Source organism: Falco rusticolus, chromosome 6, assembly GCF_015220075.1.
Source record: "Falco rusticolus isolate bFalRus1 chromosome 6, bFalRus1.pri, whole genome shotgun sequence".
Lineage (NCBI taxonomy): Eukaryota > Metazoa > Chordata > Aves > Falconiformes > Falconidae > Falco > Falco rusticolus.
In genome coordinates, this window is record NC_051192.1 from 74,381,222 (window position 1) to 74,404,705 (window position 23,484).

The 23,484-nt window shown below is 39.2% G+C and overlaps 1 protein-coding gene across 8 annotated transcripts in view; it reads right to left on the reverse strand.

Moving 5' to 3' along the window:
• KHDRBS2 (KH RNA binding domain containing, signal transduction associated 2) overlaps positions 1-23,484 on the reverse strand; it is a 392,474-nt gene that overhangs the window by 311,004 nt on the left and 57,986 nt on the right. For all 8 annotated transcript variants that reach the window (XR_005105014.1, XR_005105012.1, XR_005105010.1 and 5 more), the window contains exon 2: positions 3,672-3,799. Coding sequence is in view for 2 of the 8 variants with exons in the window: in XM_037392767.1 (XP_037248664.1) it covers positions 3,672-3,799 (128 nt within the window). In the remaining 6 variants the exon portion in view is untranslated. The remainder of the gene's footprint in view (positions 1-3,671; positions 3,800-23,484) is intronic.

Below are 23,484 nucleotides of genomic sequence, written 5' to 3' on the forward strand. Positions count from 1 at the left end.
CTATTTAAGCCTCCAAATTGTGGCTTTTGCTTTTCAGCAACAAGATCATTTCAGACTTCTGTTTGCTTTTTTCTTTTTTCTTTTTTCTTTTTTTTTTTTTTTAATAACCCACTCCTCTCTCATATCTGATATATTTGAAATACAACATTCAACAGAAAAATGGCAACATCTTTACGAACAAGCCCTGGGTACTTTCTCGCAAGTTTGAAACTGAACAACACAAAACCACCATGCAATGTTTGGGGGAAAGTGGCTGGAAAGGTACCTGGAGGAAAAGGACCTGGGAATGTTTGTTGACAGCCAGCTGAACATGAGCCAGCAGTGGCCCAGGTGGGCAAGAAGGCCAAGTGCACCCTGGCTTGTACCAGAAACAGTGTGGGCAGTGAGACTAAGGAAGCGATCATCCCCCTGTACTCAGCACTGGTGAGGCCGCACCTCAAATCCTGTGTTCAGCTTTGGGCCCCTCACTACAGGAAAGACATTGAGGTGCTGGAGCGTGTCCAGAGAAGGGCAGTGAAGCTGGTGAAGGGTCTAGAGAAAAAGTCCGATGAGGAGCAGCTGAGGGAACTGGGGTTCTTTAGCCAGGAAGAAAGGGGGTTGAGAGGAAGGAAACCTTTATCGCTCTCTACAGCTACCTGAAAGCAGGCTGTAGGCAGGTGGGCCGGTCTCTTCTCCCAAATAAGAAGCAACAGGACAAGAGGAAATGGCCTCAAGTTACACAAGAGGAGGTTTAGATTGGACATTAGGAAAAGTTTCTTCACTGAAAAGGTGGTCAATCATTGGAAAAGGCTGCCGAGGGAGGTGGTGGATTCTCCATCCCTGGAGGTATTTAAAACGAGTGTAGATGTGGGGCTTGGCAACATGGTTCAGTGGTGGACTTGGCAGTCCTCAGTTAATGGTTGGACTTGATGATCTCAAAGGTCTTTCCCAACCTAAATGATCCTATGAACTACAAAAGCTGGAAAATGGAAAAGTCTGTAACAAATATTCTTCTGAGTATTTTTGTTAGTCTGCATTGACTGGAATTCACATGTCATGAAAGTAAAAAAATGGCACTATGGTACAGGAACAAGGGTCAACAAGCACAAGACACTGCATCACTGTTTCAGAAGAAATTTTGAGGTCATTAAAAAGATCTGCTGCATAAAGAAATCTGTGTAAATTACACAGTTTTTATTTGGGCTGCTGAGATTTAAAATAATTAATCTCTGAAAAGATCACTGCTGAACTATCAAGAAACATCCTTATCTCCTTAGATATTTATTTTACAGAAGAAGAGAGAGGCCTTTATCTTTGTAACAGAGGTGGTAACATGAGATAGCTATTGCTAATCACAGCCTTTGATTTTATTTTCCTGTTGTCTGCACCAGCAATTTCAGAATTCAGACCGTAGACACTCGAGTAGACACAATTTTATAATACTTATTCTGCAACTTCAGGAGCTATTTAGCCACTAGAAGCCTTTTGTGCCAATGTTTGCTCAAACCTTAAAATGCTGCTTCTGACTCTACAGCTATCACTGAAGGGACCTACCCTCTCTGCAGTTTAGCCTACAGCCCATAATAAATGTTTAGGCCAAGGGTTCCCTTGGAGCAACTTGTATATCTACACATAGTATAAATAAGAGCAAATGTCTTTAATGGATTGATCTCATTACTAAATAGACAATTCAAAAAAATCATGTTTTATAGACTATTTTTTTTTTTTTAACTAGTCAGAATATTCTTCTGAAATTTTACAGTCCTGGACACCTTCTTCAGGTTTTATACAACCCTGCTCACCCAGCACTGACCAAAAAAGCTTGTTAGGGAAAAAATGAATGAATACTTTCAAGCAACGTTCTTTCAAATATAAACGCTTCTCAGGTGAAATCATACAGTAATTCTTTAAACTGTTCGTAAGTACAGGTCTGATCAACTGCTCTTTTACCAAATTCTACTAAATACATAAAATTAATGGATTTTTTAAAACAATTTCTACTTTTTTTGGTTATTTATAAAGCAATCTGAAGCAACCACTGTGTGTTGATTTTGATTATCCTAATGCATACAGTTCATCAAGAAAAGATAAGACACTAGACCACAGCAATCAGCAGTTTGATAGAAATGGCAAATACAATGCTTGAAGGATGGTTACTAGATGTTAGTAGGAAACTTGCAGTCCTAGGGATAATTCCATGCCAAGCATGAAATATTGCTAGCAAATCAACTACAGAAGCTTTCCAAGAGTGTATTTTGCATTACTGAATTAATATTTCATCTATACTATAGTGATTTTTTTCACTGCTAAAAATCTGTATAAATGCTTTATATCTTTTAGCACTTACTCATATAACAAGCTCATTAAAATAAATGAAGGTTAATTTAATCATATTCAGGCACTATATTGGAAAGATTATTGCATTTATCTTCTAAATAGTTTATCTTTCATTCTACAATCTTCATCAACTAGTATTATGAATAATTATCACACTGCTTTTATAACATTAGAGCACTATTACATTCTTATTGAGAACTTCAAGTCACCTATAGCATTTGCGCAGAATACATCAAATCTACTCAAAGCACCTCAGGCTATGCAGCAAGAAAATATTTCCTTATAGCACTGTGTGCATTTCCAAGGTCTTTACCATTTGGATGATTACATTATCACAATTATATATTCACTAGTCAAGAGGTAAATGTCAGCTGGAATCACTGAATCTCCTTTTTTACACCTTTGGTATTGTTTTATAGGCTTTTTACCCATTGTAATTTACTGCTGGCACTGATGAAAATATAAAGCAAAAAGCTGAGAGTGTAATCACTGATTTGGTGAATCAAATAGCATATAATAATAAATCATCAAGAAAAAGATATGCTAGAGATAAATGGAGATGTTTACCATTTCACTTTGAATACTATTGTAACAACTGCTTACGTAAAATACAACACTGTACACCAAAAAAAACCCCAAAACAATATCCCCTTCTTCTATGTAAAATAAAAACTAAAACTTTAGACAAATAGCTGAATTTGGGGCTCTCTTGCAAGAATAAAAAAAGCTTTTTTTAATCATAGCACGTAGCAGCAAGGAGAACAAGACCTAAAATGAAGAAAGTAAGTGGTGGAAAGACATTTGAACTTTATAAACAGAAATACACATTCTCAGAGTCATAGCTTGCAGTAATCCTGCTACTTTATCGTTTAAAATGTATTACACCAGAGAAAATCCCCCAACTCCAGTATGAGGAAGCTACAAGACACTTAAATTGACTTTTCAGAGTTACTGAAACATTTTCTCTTTATTCTACTAAAATACTTTTTTGTTAACTGTTCTTTTATTTTCAAAAAGATAGTACATGTGAAAAAAGAACTATATGAAAACATCTAAACAATTTGTTTAAGAACCAGCTACAAAACCTACGTAAAGTTAAAAAAAAAATTCTCATTCACTTCAATAGCTGTTCTGAAAGGCCCTGAGACAGAAGTTAGAACGTACAATAGCTAAGCTAATAACAGGTACATTCAAACAGGAGCACCATTTCTAGTTGTTGGGGTTTTGTGTGTTTTGTTGGTGGGGTTTTTTATATGGTGAAGTCTGAATGCTAAGAGTCAATAAAAATGGTTGTGTATGACTTTTGTTTCGCTGTTAAGTAAGATTAAACAAGAGTTAGACTACATTTACAGTACCTTTGGATATTGTTTGACGGGGATCAGAACTCTTTCTGACAGCTTTATATTTTTGTTGCTGATAACATCAAGATATTTCTTTTCTTCATCTTCCTTCTTGCCTTCAGAACCCTGAAATTTTTCAATTTCTGAAAAATATTAAAAGAGAGAGTCATCAATGACATGGCATCTGTCATCTTCAGAAACCTTAAAATTAAACATTACAACACAGACTGTGCACTGAACACACCTCTGTTGTCTGCAGTCATATGACATCTACTGTTGTCTTTGAAAAAACCTGGACTGTCACCAGTGCTGAGAAGACAGAGGTGACAGCCCACAGGTTTTACTCAACTAATTCTTCCCAGCTGAAACTGAAGCCAAATGGTCTCAGTGGGAGAAGGAACAGATGAGGCTTTCAAATCCATCTATCAGTCTTTTAAAGCGGATCACATCATCACAGCTTGATGCTTTTTTGTACATGTGACCTGCCAGAATTAAGTCAGATTGTAATTGCAATAGCTAACTTTCAGTAAGAGTAGCACAAAAAGTGAAGAAACGTCTTGTTGTTAGTTTCCATTCAAATGCTTCTGAATTATTTAAAGGTTACATAAAATAAGAAATCAAATTCACTCCTGCACAAAAAGATTCTTCATTAAAGAAATGCAGTAAGTAATCATTATATATATAAAATATTGATGGTATGCAGAACATTCAACAGAATTTACAAAAACAACCCCAAAATATATTCAAGGTGAATAGTTTTGAGGGTTTTATTCCCTAAAGCTCTATAAGCAATGGATAGTAACAAATAATTGATTTTATTACCCTGCAAAGAACTCCTAATATGGTACCTGTGAGCTTCTTCATAGTAGCTGTACTATGAGAAAGCTGCATTTGCAACAGCATCATAGACAGCAAAGAAAATGGCAATGCTTATAATGAGTTAATTATAATTTAATCATAGGTGAAAAGTGACAGGTATGAGTCTGAGAAATATGCAGTTTCAAGGCCCAGAAAGCAAGCATGGAGAAAAGTAACACAGCAACAGCAATCTGTAACATATACAAGTTTCTTTGACTTAAAAGTGTAAAGGAAAATTATATGCAAGAGAACAGCCCATGTCACAATTTTTTACTAAATGTTTACGCTGCCTGTTCTAGATTAGTTTATTTAAAGCATCCACTAGCAGAGATATCTTGAATGCCACTGTTCTAAATTCTTAAAACCTCTCAAGAACACACCTAAAAACTCAGATAGGATACACCTTCTTTAATTTAGAATTAAACAGTTATCTTAATGATTACTAAAAGCATTAGGAGGACAAGTTTCTTTTTTATAAAATACCTTAATATACCTGGGAAAATCATCTTGAAAGCAGCAAGCATCAATGAAACACAAGCTTACAAAGCAATATTCTGTAGTAAAATACTTACATCAGGCAGGTTTAATAACTAGAAAGTTTGTTGTTGTTTTTTTAAATAGCTCCAATGTAATTATACAAAGATTTGTGCTATGGGGGTGCAGAGGGGACAGACAAAAGATGAACAAAAGAGGGAAAGGTGTTGCAAGTGCAGTAAGCATTGCAATGAAACAAAGGAAGGAATTTCTCAAGATGCATTGAGAACACTAGTAAGATAATTCTCAAAGGCAAGTGGGGAAAGGGTATCTATTTGTACACATGTATTTAAAAAGAATCACAGAATCATTTACATTGGAAAAGACTTTTAAAATCACTGAATCCAACCATTAACTGAGGACTGCCAAGTCCACCACTGAACCATGTTGCCAAGCCCCACATCTACACTCGTTTTAAATACCTCCAGGGATGGAGAATCCACCACCTCCCTCGGCAGCCTTTTCCAATGATTGACCACCTTTTCAGTGAAGAAACTTTTCCTAATGTCCAATCTAAACCTCCTCTTGTATAACTTGAGGCCGTTTCCTCTTGTCCTGTTGCTTCTTATTTGGGAGAAGAGACTGGCCCACCTGCCTACAGCCTGCTTTCAGGTAGCTGTAGAGAGCGATAAGGTTTCCTTCCCCTCAACCCCCTTTCTTCCTGGCTAAAGAACTCCAGTTCCCTCAGCTGCTCCCCATAAGACTTGTGCTCCAGACCCTTCACCAGCTTCACTACCCTTCTCTGGACACGCTCCAGCACCTCAGTGTCCCTCTTGCAGTGAGGGCCCAAACCTGAACACAGGATTCAAGGTGCGGCCTCACCAGTGCTGAGTACAGGCGGACAATCACTGCCCCTGTCCTGCTGGCCACACTGTTTCTGATACAACTCAGGATGTTATTTGCCTCTAAAAAGTTATTAAACTTTCTCCTGACAGGTACTGAAGCCACTTAGAAGTCTGCATTGTCAGTAGGCAAGATGGAGGGGGACTAAAGCATGGGACAAACTGCTCCCCCTCCAAACTTCCACTAGCCCTTGTGACTCTCCCCTTCCCAGTCTTGTGCTTCCTTTTTGACTGAGAGTACCTGAAAGGTCTGGAACAAAAGTGGTGTCTTTGATCAAGTTAACAAAAGACTACTTCAGCTGGGCTTTTCTGACATCACTAGTATGTAAACAAGAGTTTCCAGATCTACCCTGTGCACTTCTAACTGGCTTCAGTCCAATGTGAGGTGATGGCCTCATGGATGCTAGACTCCCATGAGGCAAACCTGAATTTTCACAGGATTTAGAAACTTACAAATCTTCCTACGTCAGGCAACGCAGATATGCTTTCCCAGCTTTCATGGCTGTGTTTTGAGTTACAGAATCACAGAATTGCTGAGGTGGGAAGGGATCTCCAGAGGTCATCTGGTCCAACCCCCCCTGCTCAAGCAGAGCCACCTAGAGACAGGGGCCCAGGATTACAGCCAGGCAACTTCCGAGTGTCTCCAAGGAGGGGACTCCATAAGATCTCTGGGCAACCTGAGCCAGTGCCCAGCCACCCTTCACAGTAAAAAAAAAATAAAAGGTTTTCCTTCGTGTTCATAGGGAGGCTCCTGTGTTTCGGTTTGTGCCTGTTGCCACTGCACACCACTGAAAAGTACCTGGAACTTTTGCATCTTCCCTTCAGCTATTGATACACACTGAAAAAGTTCCCCTCTGAAGTATTCTCTTCTCCAGGCTAAACAGCCTGGGAACAGCTCTCTCAGCCCTTCCTTACAGGAGGGATGTTCCAGTCCCTTCACCATCCTTGTGGACCTTTGTTGGACTTTCTCCAGTATGTCCATCTCTCTCTTGTGCTGGGGAGCTCGGCACTGGACACAGTACTCCAGGTGTGGCCACACCAGTGCTAAGCACTGGAAGGATCACCTCCCTTGACCTGCAAAGTCAGCCCAGAAGTAAGAAATGCCTTGAGATGGTTTATTTCTAAACCAGAATGTAGTGTCAGATATGAAACCTGGTGTTCAAATTTATATGAACAATATAGCAATGAGATTCTGCTTCACAGAGGGGAAGTCTTGTGAGATAAGCTGTCTTGGAAATTATCGTTCCACAAGGCCAGGGCTTCTGTCTTCTGGGTCTCCTAAAGCTCTGTGATGTCACCAAGGTGCCACTGTGACCTCCATGAAATCCATTCTTTTGGGGTGGGGCGCAGCCCTGAAGGGACACAGTTGCTGTCCTCATCTGTCAGGGACAGATACCTGCAGGCGGGAGGACAAAGGACCCCGATCCTGTGGGCTCCCTTCTGATGATACAGAGAGGATTTGCTGGACAGGGACACCAGCGGGGCCTGGGGCACTAGTCCCAATCTGCTGTGCACCCAGGATCTGGCTGCTGTTGCCAAGAGGCCAGGAACCTCTTTCCTGCCTTCCCAGTTCCTACCTGCACCTGTTGGAAAGGTCAGTTGCCACCCTGCCCTGAGAGCAGGAACACATACAGATGTCACTAAATGTCACTTATCCGCCCTAGAATGGCCCCTGGCATTTGTGTCAGCACAAGCACGGTGCTGAGGCAGAACAGGCAACTCTTCAGCACTCAACTTCTACAGCTTTACTGCTTCTTGCAGGTTGCATCTCCAATGCGAAATGGCATTAGACAAGGACTTGGCAGAAGACGGCACCTCTTCCCCCGCTGCCAGCACCAGCCAGGTGCCCCAGGCTGCCTCTTCCCCCGCTGCCAGCACCAGCCAGGTGCCCCAGGCTGCCTCTTCCCCCGCTGCCAGCACCAGCCAGGTGCCCCAGGCTGCATCAACAGATGCGTCTGAGGACATAATGTGCACAATCTGCCAGGACACCATTACCGATGAAGCCTCCATAAACCAGTGCAGCCACATTTTCTGTTTTGCCTGCATACTGGAGTGGTCCCGCAGAAATGCTGTGTGCCCAATCTGCCGCTGCCCCTTCCAGTACATCTACCGCAGGGTGCAAGCCAATAACCTTGAGATGTACTATCTTGTGCAGTATCACAGCTCTGGCAGCTACACTCTGAGATCTCAGGCCCACTTTGTGGAAAGTGGGCAGCAGCATTCCTCAGGCCACCAGCACCACAGCTCTTCCAGTGGAGACCGTGGCGGTGGCCGTGCCAGGGCCCGAAACAGGTTCCCAAGGTGGCACCACGATGGCCACAGCAGGGTTCAGCACACCCAGAGCTACGACCCCTCGAGCAGCGGGTGGCAGCAGCAGAGCAGTGCTCAGGACACTGCTTATGATGAGGCCCAAGCTTCAAGGCCTGAACAAGATGTCCTGGCCTTCTCAGGGAGGAATGAGTACCATCAGCAGAGAGGATGGGTTTCCTCCAGGGAACAGCAAACAACAAGGAGCCGATCCCCATGGAGGTCCCGCAGCACTTGGCGCCAAACACAGCAAGAGCAGCAAAGGAGGAGGAGGGATCATGATGAGGGACAAGATCCAAACCCTCAATGGCAAGTCACAGTTTATTCTGGGAGAAGACAGTGCCATCAGCAGGGAGGCCAGGTTTTCTCCTGGGAACGGCGGGTGATGAGGAGCCGATCCCCATGGAGGTCCCACAGTGCTTGGCACCGAACACAGCAAGAGCAGCAAAGGAGGAGGAGGAACAGGAGGGATTTTGATGAGGGACAAGATCCAGGCCCTGAATGGCAAGTCCCAGCTTATTCTGGGAGAATACAGTGCCATAGGCAGGGAGGCAGGGTTTCCTCCAGGGAACAGCAGGCGACAAGGAGCCGATCCCCACAGAGGTCCCACAGACCTGCCAGGCACAGAGACTGATAGTACACTCTACCAAGCACAGCGCTACTGTATGCCCTGCTGCTCATCTCAGAAATAATAATACTTTACACCAAAATTGCTCCTACTAAAAATTTCAAAAATAATGCCTAATCCAACTATAAAGCTTGAGGTCAAGGATCTATTCTCCATTATAAATCATGTCTGAAAAATCTAAAGAGACTTTTCCAAGGCCTTTTAAGGTTATGATGATAACTGTATAGAAACTTGAGTGCTGGTTTTCTCATGTTGTTTTGTTACACTTGTCTATAAAATGTTGTACTGGACACTGTGTATATGGCTGTGCCTTTTCTTGTTACACTGCATTTACACAGTATGATCAGCTGAAGATTGTATCACTTTTTCTCCTTTCTGCCCTGGTACCAACACCACCAACAGCTTATTAGAAAACTTCTCGTCTTTCCACAGCACCTGTTTTATCACAGTTTACCCCAAATAGCCCCTAAAATAACTCTTTGTGTTACTTACTACTCTTCTCACAAGGTAGCAGTGATAAATGAATTTGATTTACGTTTATTCTGCTCTACAGCAAAGGAACTGCCTATGATGCGAGTCCAAAGTTAATGCTGGTAGCAAGCCTCTAAAAAGCTTTTCTTCTCCTTCCTCCTTAGACACTTTAAAAGTAACCCCCAAAACCTTCATAGAGAATGCATATATATATATATATATATGTGCGCTACAGACTCTTCAGACCGCACCCAAAGACTACCAAAGTCATTGAAAAACAATGAAAAACAGTACCCAGAACTGTTACTTTCAAGTAAGACTGTTGGGAAGAGAAGCTTTCTCAAAAGACAGAGGTGATACAGTAAATTAATTACTGGACCAAGACAAACTGTATTGAATTTTTGTATTTAACTTCAGTCATCCTTTATAGTTCTGTACGCTGCTTCTGTCACTCCATGACTAGGACCACTAACAGAAGGACACTGCCATGAAGGAATTCTGATCAGGATTAAGCCGCTGATTTCCTGGTTCATGGTACTGATGTGCAGCAAACTGCACTAGTCATAAATTGTGACCTGCCAACCAGCTGGGAAAACTACGGTCACATGTAAATGCACGCTATGAAAACATAACCAATATCTTTAGATTTTAAAGCTACATGTTTATTTTTATGAATGCAACCATTATGCATTTTGTGTTTAATGAAAGCCAAAGTTAGTGTAGGATTTTGGAAACAGTAGGAAAAAAAGTCCATAATCAGCAGCATTCCTCCAGAGAGGACAAACACAAGGAACTCAACAGTACATTTTTGACAGCACTGATCTCAGGTAAATAGATAAAAGAAAGCATTCCTTGAGAAGAGACTTCATAACATTTTCCACCCACTTTTGCTCTAAGCTAACTGAATTAAAGCAGGGAGACAGAGTGATATTAAATACCTCCAACAGCACCTGTCAATCCCCAAGCACACTTCATTCTCTCCTTTCATCAGCAACATAGTACTATTGCACTTGCTTCTGGATAATACACATGTATCTCATCCCTCTTAATTGGAAGAGAACATGCATATCACAGTCATGCAAAAGAGGTCACCACTAGACAAGTGTCAGAGACTAAAGGCATTTCTTTTCAGAGATACTCTTCCCTATGAAAATTGATCTTCAGCTCTCCCCAGACTTTGAGCTGTAAAATTCTGGAAATACTGTCAACTCATTTATAATTTTTTGGAGGGGAACAGCTTCTTTTTCATTCTCTCCACTGATTTAGCATAAAATGGAATAGCTGAGTGAGTAGCTCTTACTTTTTCAAAACTATCTCCTTTATTCTTACAGTGCCAATAAAAACGATGTTAATTATAGTTCGCTTCAAAGTACGTGACAGCTATTACAAAACTTCTGTCATGAATATAGTTTTTCCATTAAAATTAGGCATCCCACAGTAAAAACAGACTTTTGCTACACTTAAGAGTCATGTCAAAACTCATCAAAAAATAATGTTGTTCTTGTCAGCCTGTCCAACCTACCAAAAAATGAAATCTACACATCCCTTTCTGCTGTCAACATTTGCCTCCCACTTAAAGGAATTCTGCAAGCCTACCTTGCACCTTACCTATCTGGCTTTTTTCATTCTTGTATTTGCAGTACTGGCATTACTTCATTAAAGAAACACGAGCTGCGGTTACATGCTCAGGCTCTTTTAAAGAATTACATGTTTCCATTAATGGGAGTGACTTCCAAAATGGCAATATCACCACCCTCTTGCTTGTATGTAGTATTATGCATAGCAAGGTTATCCAGTACTCTGAGAAGCACCCTTTTTCTGCAGGTGAATGGAAGAATGTTTGAACTGAAAGAGAAAGAATGAGCCAATGCCAGTAAAAAAAAAAAAAACAAACCATAAACAATTGCTAAAGCACCAATACTTCCATTTTAAACAGAGCTTTTTTAATTAAAGATCATTTAAAAACTATATAGTTGGAACCCTGAATATCTACAATGATGATGAAATCACACAAAATCCCATCACATTTTTAAAACAGCAAATAATAAAAATATACATGAAGGCTCATTTTCTAAGGTGTTGCAGTTTTAATTGAAAGCAGGGCGATTGGATTTTAGAATTAAAAAAAAACAACAACAACAACAAAAAAACAGTAGCAGACGGCTCAATAAAAAGTTGGACAAGTTAAAGTTAATTCATGAGAAAGGAAGATCCTAAGAGGTTTCTATTCATGAAAAAAAAATCCAAACCCCCTAAGGATAGGTAATTTAAAAGTAAAAAGAGTGTCTAATAGGAGTTGGGAGGGGTTATTAGGACAGTATAATCAGCCACCAGCTCTGAAAACCTAGCCCGTTGCTCACTGCATTCACCCATAAACGCATCTTTTAACAACATTCCTCCACTATATATACACATATTTTTTTAACACACACAGCTAGTCGAGATGATTCAGGGAGAATAAAGGAGTAATTCCTATTACAACAGACACAAGTAAGGCGATACCTCAGCCAGTGATAAATTTAATACCTGTAAGAAAACTGGGTCAAATCTGCATGTCTATGTTATCAGTTGTAGACAGATATGAATTGGTCTACACTCAAAATCACCAGAAGCTTTGTAAATGTATTAACTCAAGCTGAACTACTGTGGCTCTCAAGCAAGAAAATGTTGGGAAAAATTCTACAAGACAAGTCAAAAAGCAATAAGAGAGACTTGTAAAATCAGGAACGGCATGAGAAGGAACAGAAAATAGGTATACACTGTTTCTCAGGAGGGGAAAGCATCAACTTTTCATGTCACAGATTGAAAACAAACAAAAAATTACTTTTACATACAACATGCAATTACATTGTGGAACTACTGAAAACATCCATATTGATAAAATTAAGTCTTTTACACATTTTTTTTTTCTTATGATTAGATTCCATGATGTCTCATAAGGCAAGATGTCCTACTGAACGTGTGTTGGTCTTTTCAAGACCAACACATCTAAAAATGCAGTGTCTGTTAAAAGTTTCGTTCATACTGCAAGCTTTTTTTATTGTTGGACCTAATGACCACTAGCCTCTATCAAGTGGCCTATTTTACAAAACATAGTGGAAACGTAGGGAAGTGACCATACCCTTTAGTCAATACCCATTAGACTGTACCTAGAACGCTGGGTCCAGATTTGCCTCCCTCTTCCCCAGCACAGGAAAGACATTGATAAAGTGAAGTGAGTTCAGCAAAGGCCACCCAAGATGTCTGGGGCTACAGCACATGCCCTGTGAGGAGAGGCTGAGGGCACTGGACCTGTTTATTGTGTTTTAGAGACAGCTTTGGGGCACCGAACAGCAGCTCCCAGTGCCTATGGGAACACATTCAGGCTCCTCACAGCGGTGTGTAAGAGGGATGAGAGACAACAAGGAAAAGGGGAATCAAGAAAGGTTTGGACTGCGTATAAAATCTTTCTCACTGTGAGGACAGCCCAGCAGTGCTGCAGGTTGTGCAGAGATGTTGTGCCATCTCTTTCGTAGGATAAAACTGAATGATCCAGTCTGACCCCATAGCTGGCCCTGCTTTGAGCAGGCAGGTGGACTAGAGACCTCCTGAGGTCCCTTCACACCTGAACTCTCCTACAATAATATAAATGCAATACCTTTCAATTCGATACTCGTCTATTAAATTTGCTTGAATTTATCAAAAAAATTTAAATGTTACTGCAGATAAAGTTACAAAACGACATAACAGCATGACTGCATAAACTCTTTCTTTAGGAAACTTTTCTAACAAAATGTAATAATATAGGTAGAAAATAAATTAAAGATCTAAAGAACTTCATATTTGTTACTAAAAACCGAAGAGAATTAACAAGGAAAAAAAAAAAATGAAAGCGAGCAAAGACTCAGTAAAATTGAACTTCAATTTCCTAACCTCCTCTCTATATAAGCAACTGATTTTTGCTGCCTACTTATTATTTTGACTCTACCCGCAGAGCTCTCAGCAACTTGCAGAGGTATGCCAAGGAGTTGTTTAGTCCCCAAATTATAGCACTGGTAGAAAAACAATTACCTAATGTAACTATCTACTAATCTATAGCTAGATCAATATAGATCAGAACAGCTATAAAAAGAATATTAACAGTGTTAGATAACTAGAAAAGTTCTCAAGCGGAAATACCAGTTCTTACTAAATTTATGAACATCATCTGCTGAGACACACAGCTTTCTAGGGAGAATTTTAAGCCTGTTTGCCAAGCAGTTCCTCAAAACACTATTCCATATAATTCTAGATATATACCAACAGTAATCATGAAAAAATTAGTATTTATGATGAAACCTACTGTACCAAACTGGTGGAGTCTTTCCTCAGTAAAAATAAAACCCAGCAATCATTCAAGGTCAGCATCAGCACATGCAGTATAAAGGAAAGATCAGGGATGCCTAGTAAATACAGTTGCTGGTAAAACTAAGGAGTCACAGCAATATTAGCTATAAGACATTTTTTAATTGGTTTTGGGAAAATTGTTATTAAAATAACTGAGCAATTAAAACACTGATTAAATATATTTTTTATCAAAATTGTTAGAAAGAAAGCAAGCCACCAGGTAAGATTTTAAGGACTAAGGTTCTTTCAAAACTGCCTTTGAAGTCGAACCTACCTTTGTTTGGGGAGTCAGCCTGAACGGACTGTGATGAAAGTTCGGTGTTGTCAGCTGTTGTATTGCCGGAACTATGATGTGCAGTTCACCAAGTAGCTGAACTTAGTACAGTTCTCCCTTCAGAGAGCAGCTTAGACAGTATTACAAATATGCCTCCAGTTAGATGAAAGGCAAACTTGAAAGTTGTTGATATATTTTTTTTTTATTTAATCCTGGTTTTCTTTCATCTGAGAAAGAAACTACTCATAAAAAGTACACACGTGAAGATTTACTCAGAAGAAAAAAAAAAAAGCAAGCAAAACCTACCAAAAATAACAATAACAAGAGTGTATTTCTTTCTGAACATCTCTCTAAGAGTCCTTGAATTTAGCACCCTAGAAAACTGTGTGGCTACAATGTGTAAGAAAAAGAAAGTAGTTCTTTGTCAACAAAGATTTTTGTAGCTTCTACTGTGTTAAAGTCCATTTGACACAGCACTTTAAGACATACTGAAGCACTCTCCTGAATTAATCCGCAAACATCAATGCTGTGCTACATATTGTATGCTGTGGAACAGATAAGTAGGGGTGAAAGATGAATCGATCAATGAAGTCACGGGTAAGTCCCCCAGTGCGATATTCATTACCTATCCCTGACTACCTGAAAGCTGATGGTATTTTTGAGAGGGTGGCTCTGCCTAGCTGCAGCAGCTAGCAAAAAAAGAAGCTTTTCTGTCTCTCCACAGTTTCTGGAAAGGAAGAAATGCTTTCTTTTTCCCTCTTCAGTCCTAGAACTTATTAATGATAAAAATGTCTGCTAGTCTCTCCTCAGAGAAAGAGAACAGCAGATTTGCTGGCTTTTTTGCTCTTCCCCCCCACCCTCCAGCTCTGGCCTGGCTTTTGGGGTTTTTTTCTGTACTGTGAGGTAGAACAGCTACAGAGTAAGACTGACATCTGGATGTGCACAATATAGAAAATGATGAAAAGATGCCTCTTACTGAAATTAAGAACCAGTACAAAATTTTGCTTAGAGTTCAGGCTTCTCACTGACCTCTCTTGGTTTTCCAGTTAGCACTGCAACTAATGAGCTAATAACCTCTGCTCACACAGTTGTCAAAGTATCTGAAAGGCGTCTACAAACCTTAAAAACAGTAGTTTCCATTTAGTATGTGATTTCAGATCTTGGGCTCAGAAAGTCAACTGCATCTGAAAGAATGACAGGAAAACTGAAATTCACTGGGGAAGAGATGATGAAACCCCAAGTAAATCCAAGGAATTGCTGAGAGGTGGAAGAGATTTAGAGTGTCTCGGAATATGACCTTTACTACTTAATGTTTGCTCCTGTCAGCAAATAGAAAAGATTGGCTCTAACTGCTATAGAGACAAGAGTACACTCCGTGTGTGTACACACACTCATATAATGAATAGTTATATAAAAAATAAATATACTTTTTAATCATAATTGGTAAAAAAGCATGAAAGAAGAAAACCAAGGATTCAGTGCCTGGTATATACAATCATGTGTGTGTACATATATATATATCATATCTACCTCTCTACAATGAAATTACCTCTTAAACATTTCCTGATTCATCACAATAGAGTTCATTTACAGAAAAGTTGCATTCATGTGCTCATTAATACTATATAGCCAACACACACATTAAGTTTGTTTCTGGCAAATGCCAAGTTTAATAATGTTCAGAGATTCACTAAAAGTTACCAGGATTTCACAACTCATCCAAAGATGACACTGTTTCCTGTCACAATGGAAGATTACTGATCTGCTTCTGTGGTACGTTTTAATTTACCTTATTTCAGACTGAGAGCAATAAATACAAATAATAGCTTTTGGATAAATCAGGATTTTAACTGGAGGACTAAACCCGAGATATCTAACAGCAGGTATGTAACCCTCTACTCAGAAACCCACTGGAAAGCACATCTTTGCTCTGAGCCTCCACTTGGAAGTCTGCAAAGAGATCTTTGCTCGAGAGGATCAGTAACGTACACGAAGAGATCATCACCCTTCCTGTACTGCCTCTTCACAAGAAACTGTCAGCAAAATCTAAAAACAAATGGTTTATGCAACAACATAAAATTCACACACTTATAAATGCACAGTGAAAAGCAAAGAAGCTGAAGTGGAGAAAATGACTGAAATTTAAGATATTTCAATAATCTGCTACAGAGATTTTATTGTATTGTCTCCTATGGATGTTTCTGCAGAATACGGAATACACTCATGCCCACACCACACTCGTTAGGTTTACCTCATCCACACTACTTTTCAAGCTATGTTATGTATTAACCCCTCAAATACTGATCTGCAGACGTGACAGGGGGCATGCTAACATGGTGCCAATGCTTGGGCACCATTTCTGTTCGGTTTAATGCAACAGCCATAATGTAAGGATACAGAAACTAGCCCAGTAATCATCTCAGAAGTAGGAACAAGTGAAAGCTGTAACAGATAGGTTTAGCAACTACATATTAGTTTTAGTTATGTGACCCCAACTGTTCTTGGCTACTATTTATCAATGGAGGAAAGAGCACTTGGCAACGGAGGCAAGATTCGGGCCATTCTTATGATTGAATATAAACCAAGTATCTACAAACTATTCAACAAAAAGCAGGAAACCTATGTGTTGCCTGGAAGTAGGATTCTCTGGCAACTTTAAAAAAGAAAGGTAGCACCAGGTAATGCAATTTCATTACACTGGGTTATTTGAAACAAGGAATTAGAATTCATCCTAGAGGAGTATTACAGCCTGATATTGTGGCAAACAAGATGCATGTTCTTCATAGATTTATCACCTTGCCTTAAGAGCACTTGTTTTCATTGTAGAGGCCTCACAATAAATTAAAACATACAGATGTCAAGGAGACTTGTTTCATTTCCTGCAAATATCTTTCAATTCCTCCAACTATGTTTCTAGGAATCAATTTTAAAATGTGAAGATGACCTGCTTGAACCTGCCTGCAACCCACTTCATCAATGCTAAACAGGAAAGCCTGTTATCTTGTCAAGGGGAAAAAAGGGGCCCAGGATAATGTTTTCAAATAATGAGTACAGTGTATGTTCCTGGCATATACCCAAAAATCAATGAAGCGAAGTCTTCTTTTTTTCCCACTAGATCCTTTGCTTCTTATTCAATTAAAAACAAAACAAAACCAGGGAAAAAAAAAAAAAAACCATACCAAAACCCCACAACACACCAAAAACACAAAACCTTTGAGAGTTAAGATCCATGTTACAAGCTGTACTAACCAGCATGGATTCACATGCCAAGAATACACATATTGTAAACAAGCTCACTAACAAAGACCAGTTAGATAAAACTGAATCCAGAATAAGGAGTGCTGACTGTTAGGAAATTTGGCAAGCAATGAGAGAAGCTCACAATAGCAGTGAAACCTGCTGGTGATTAATCTATACAGCTACTCAATTTGTTACAGTCTAGGAGTAAGTTTGAATCCTTGCTGAGCCCTTACACTAGTGGATATCCATCTATGACACCTGGGCATTATAGTCGTAACTCCAGCTGGCTGGAAAACTCCACACTGGCATAAAACAGCCAGGTATCGTTTTTTCACCGTATCAAAAAGATCCGTTTCTTGTTCTCAACTCCACTTCAAAGGGCTGCAGCTTTAACAGCAACGTATCATAAAATCAAATATATTCTCAGCTCCCAAATATGGTTTTTCATTGTTTCCAGTCAAGTTCAAAGAATTGGCACCCATTTTCAGGGCACTTCCTAGCCCATGGCCCAAGGTAAAAAAAAGCTGGCCTAAAATGCCACAGCCTATGAGAAGTGAGTCCACTCCTCAAGCACAGTGCAACTCACTACATAATCACTGTGGAAAAGACTGGGTTCAGCTCTGTGGGAGATAACAGTTTTTCCAGGAACCAGTTTTACAAGAAGACTAAGGTCTGTTATAACTCTTTTCCAAACACCTGACCTCATACATTGCTTTTACCTTCTTGTCACTACCACTGTTATATGGTAAAAAGAGAAGAACTAGCGAATTTTGGTTTTTCACAGATTTGTGAACAGTATCTTTCACCACCTGTCCTTGCACACAATATCCTTATTTGCTCCGTGTGTCTGTTTCATCTCACCTTCCTCCTCATATGCACTATGAACCCAATATGAACACTTGTGTAGAACAGGAAAAAGAACTAGAATCCAATTCAGGAAATTAAGTAAACACAGACATTAAATTTCAGCTAAATAGCTTTCAGCTTGTTTTTTTTCACCAGTTGGAATGCTATGGTTTTTTTTGTTATCCGGAAACTAGCCATACAAATCTAGCATATGCCCTGCTTCTCTTTGGAAGTAATTCTGTCTTCCAGCTGTCCCCCAGTAATGGTAGCTGGCAGGTAAGCCTTTGATTGTTAAGAGTGAAAGAGAACAACTGCCACGCTTAGAATTGTCAAGCTAAGGAAAATGCTCATTATACTTCTGTGTATCTGTTAACATCTTTTCTTCTTTCCTGTCTCTTCCACTTTATATGTCGCCTTTGTGAATTACCTCACTATTACTGTTCATTAACAGGCATACAAAGAAGTCCTTCTGCTGAGGTCTCTTTTTCACAGCACACTAGTGAATCAGTAGTGGTGTCTGTAAAGCTGGCCAGATTTGAAAACTGTCCTGCTTCACAACAAACATCCTAATTAACCATGCCCAAATGAAATGGCTTATGCAGCTTACGTGTCGTAAAATATTTAATAAACAGGGAAAAATGCAATTCACAATGAAAATTTAAAAGAAATTGCTCAGTTTGCCTGCAGTTTAGGTCTTGTACTAACAAGACTTTTACCTGGTTACACATCTGTCAGTGACGATCTCAGCAGCTAGTAAAAAGGAACAGGAGCAGATTGGCAGATGTGTCTAAGGGTGTACAGGGCAGAGGCAGAGCTTGGGCAAACCCGCATTGACTCAAGCATGCTGGAGAGTTTGTCAGCTGCCTTGATTAGCACAGGAAACAGCCTCTTGAGTTCAGGAAATGCCACGGGATCATCCTTAAAGAAAAATAAAATTTCCAGGAGCACACGGTGTTGCAAGACAACCTGTTCCATTGCAGAACAGGTCTACTCAGGCTCAGCCCAACACAAGAATTGCAATTTGATGCTGAGCTAATAAGGAATTTAATATTTTTGTGGAAGTGTTTCTTTTATCAACAAATTATAAGCATTTTATACAAAAAATACTCCATGAGGACTTAGTATGTATATTGCTGGGGTTTTTTAATGCTGATAAAAATCATACAGCTTTCCCTTTGTTTTAGGATGGATGCCACCAATAGCAACCGTTGGCAGCACCCGCAGATTAATCATTTCAATTTTATGAAGTAATGGAAATAGAAGATATATTTTTGTTTCAGTCAGAAAATATCCAACATTCCTAGTACTGTAGAGGTAGAGTTGCTGACAATCACTGGGAGCATGTCAGTTCTTGCATACACACAACTTTATGGCTGCCCAGCTGGATGACTATTAATGTCCATTTTAGAAGTACTTGTTTAGAAGGATGTTCTGAGAAGGAAATATGGGTCTTTTCATGCACCTACAAAAATAGAAAGTGTGAGCAAGATTAGAAGAAAAATAACTAAATTAAAAATTATATAAAAAAAAGAAAGGGAGTAGGAGACAAGACACACAAAGCGATATTTGCACTTTGATTTTCTTCTGGTTTCTCAGAAACCTCCGATGGTTTAAAATTCTTTCTTGGCTAAAACGGTTTCTTTAATTCTAGCAAGTAAAATAAGGCACTCCGACAGTTTGCAAAGCACGGTGCAAGAGATGGCACTAAACACTACAGATACAGCGTCATTTTCATATAAACATACAAAATCTTTCTGGAAAAAGAGAAACCCAGGATGAAGCTGGGAGGCAAAGAAAACTGGGAATCTGGAAAGAAAGGTGTCAGGAGATCTCCAAGAGACACTTAAGAAAATACGAAGCAGAAAAACAAGAGAAGAAATGACAGGATCAATCAAGGTTAAAAAAAAAAAAAAGAAAGGAAAGGAAAGGCAAAAGTTCATGTCATACTTTGTCAATCTTCTGTTTGAAGAAGACAGCAAGTTATTAGGCAGGACATAAAAAATCAAGGGAACAAATCTGAAGACTCTGCCTGAGGTAGAGAAAAAGCAGAGAGGAGAAACAGAATTGTTTCTGAATGGGAGCTAAAAGAGAAATGGGAAAACTTTGACCCTTTCACCGATTAAGCACACTTTGATCTCTGAATGTTAAATTCATGCTATACATAAATTTATGTTATCTAAAAAATAAATATGTTTTTATATATATGAAGTATTAATCTTTGTCTCTGAGAACTAAATTTAACTTGCTAGCAAACCCTGCTCCTTACTCAATATTCTTTGGTTTAGATGGTGCCTTCCAATCTTAATACACCACCATGGAGAAGGAGCCTAGGCTGGCAGTTCTCAGGCATCAAAGTGGAAACTGCCAAACATTCCAGAGCCTGGCAATTCTTCCTGCTTCCTGGGAGGGTGGGGACATGCAGGACAATCATGACTGAATATATACTCAGGTGCAGCAATTAATGGGAATGAGGGTGCAGGGGATACCTGAGGCACTGAAGACCTATCTTCTTCCACTTGAGCCCAAACTACTGCAAAAAGGCAGAAGAATGGGTGATACCTTTATATTACAAGTTAATCAGTGCTTTCTCCAAATTACAAAATACCTGAGTGTCAAGGAGCGTCCCTGTGAACTGGAACATGACCAACAATACCACTCCAGGCAATTTTGTGGCGTGGCTGAGGAGCACACTATCAAAAACCAAGGACCATTCACAATAAAAGCTCTGCATGCACTCTGTTTTGGAGGGCGAGAGACATTGATAGCATGGGTGCAGCAATTTTCATGTCAGTTATTTTAAGTAACAAAGAAAGGTCCCAGGTACTTAACATACTTACGTAGACATAGGTTATGTCTACATGGATCAGAGCCTGGTACATTGAGAATTACAGTTTAGTGATTCTGAACTTCATTTCAGGGTTTTTTAAGATGAAATGTAACTGGTGGGGTTCACTCAGATTAGGTCATATTTGCCTTTTCCCTTTGGCTATGTCACTTCCTTGAGAGCTTCTTCTTAAGAGCTATATATGTGAAGGTTTAAAAACAAGAAGTAAAACCTGAGAGGTAATTCACATATCTATTATTTCTGCTGGTCTTTGCAGACTCTCAAAAACAGCAATGGGCAAGGCAGCAAAGCTTTGGAGAAGAAACCCTGCAGTACACAACCTGGCTATTGTTACTGCAAAGAAGCAACACCTGATAAAGGAAGTTGTAGCAGATCAATGAAATGAGGATGTAAAGATCAGGTCCTGCAAGGAGCCTGCCAAGGGTTAAAATAAACAAAACCAATCCATTACATCAGATTATATCCTTCAAAAAAATGGAATTTAAGTGTAGGCTACTTGTTAAATGCCACTGCGGTATTTGCTAGGGTATCCTAGAAAGCCCAAGGCATCCAAGTCAAGCAAATGAACTTGACTGTCAGCAATACACCTAGTAAAAACGTCCTATTTTGTAATTTCAGTTTTAGAAGTAATTTACAAACAGACATGAAAGGAATTTTCCATAGAATTGATTAATTTCAGCTTTTGGAGGAGAAAAAAAAGCCATGTTACATTTGAGTCCATGCATCTCTCTATCAGCAGTTCAGATACTGCAGGAAAAAACATAATTCTGTAATCAAATAAAAAAAATACCAACAACTTGCTAATAGAAAATATGCTTTGATAGGCACATTGGCAGGAAAAAATTCAGATTTTAGAAGAGCAACATATAAATAAAGTTACATGGAACAATAACAGGCTTGTTATTCTTTCTGCATTCTTTTCTAGCTTTTCTGCCTAAAAATTGATGCTGCTGACATGAACACTCCAGTGATTTTGCCTTCATTAATCAGAAAATGTATGCTGCTCTATTTCAGAAGATGTATGCTGCTACAGCAAACATCTTTACCAATTAAAACTGCAGCACACAAACTAAAGACTAGGCTATTGTTATAATATGGAGACAGATTCCAATATGTGCGAACAAAAATGATGTAATTATTCAGGTAGTTAACCAAAAATCTTGGAATAGTGTAACGCTTCAGAAGTGGTTGTCTGGCTACCTGCCAAGAGGAAATGGAAAATATGCAGATTTACCTTTGTGATCTATATTGTATTTTGGTGATCCTGATATATCTATCTATCTATACTAGATTTTGTGGTCTAAACTATATATTGCCCGTTGTCCTCTATTAATCTTTTTTTCCTCATACCATATGGAAAACATTTCATAAAGAACAATTCTATGGATCTGAAAATAAATTTTTGAGAAGAAACTATGCTGTTATTATTAAAGGAGAAGCATCTGAGAAAGCTGTGTGTAAGCCCATACAAACACTTAGCTGACAATCAAACCACCAGCAGTACAGAATGTGGTAAACAAAAGACATCATGAAACTGGAGCAGAATCTTTCACTTGTATGACAGCAGCTCTAATAACTGTATGCCATGTGGATCATCACAAAACATGCTGTGAAAACCCTAAATTAAAGAGAAATATAAAAACACACTAGTGCCAACAGATACATTCAAAAATTGTCATGTTTAAGGAAAAATTAATTTAGCCCTAGATTTTAAAGCTGTTTAAGTTCTTAATTCATATGAAATTAAGAGAAGTCAGATCACTAAACATCTGTTGAAGCCTCATCCTTGATACTTACAAATAAGGCCAGGACTGGATCATGAGGTTCTCTACAGACAAGTACAGCACTAGATACAGGACTATGAAACTCGCATGATTCCCACCATTGTGCCAATACAGTCTCATTTGCAGGATGAAGGGGGTCTTTTGAGATTCAGATTCCACCAAATATACTCACATCAAGGAAACCAGTGGGAATAAGACAAGAAAAATACACAACTTCTTTCCAGCATACATGAAATAAACCATCCCCTGGTTTTGCTTGTCTGTTTTTCCCATTATGTAAAACCCCAACCAAACAGTGGTATTTATTGTTTGAAGAAAAGAAAGGACTAGTCTTAATCTTGTTTATATTGTTATCACAGTAAGAAAGTGTTGAGGTAACAAATCTTCCACACATATTAACAGTATTTTTTTCTTCTACTGTTATCTCTAACTGTATGTTCTAACTGTATAAGAACAGCTAAGTTTATATTGAAATCCTTTATTTTTATCATTTACACTTACGGAAGAAAGAAACCCTTGTGGGCATCTGCTTATTTCTTGACAACCAAAGGATAAGCCCATGTCTGGATCCTAAATACGCTTGTCACGTTGGAGTAGAAGTCTCTGTACATTGGTCAGAAACAGATCTTTTCTGGTTTCAACTAGGAAAAATGCACGAAATGTTTTCCAAATCAGAACCTTTTTACACTGGTGCTAAACAGGAAGGGCAACCCTTTCAAAACCATGGCATCATTCAGGAACCTAGTTCCTACCCTCAAAATTCAAGGCACCTAATGCTAACCTTAAACTCAACTGATTGTATATTGACTTCTAGCAGCCAGACTTTTGAAGGAA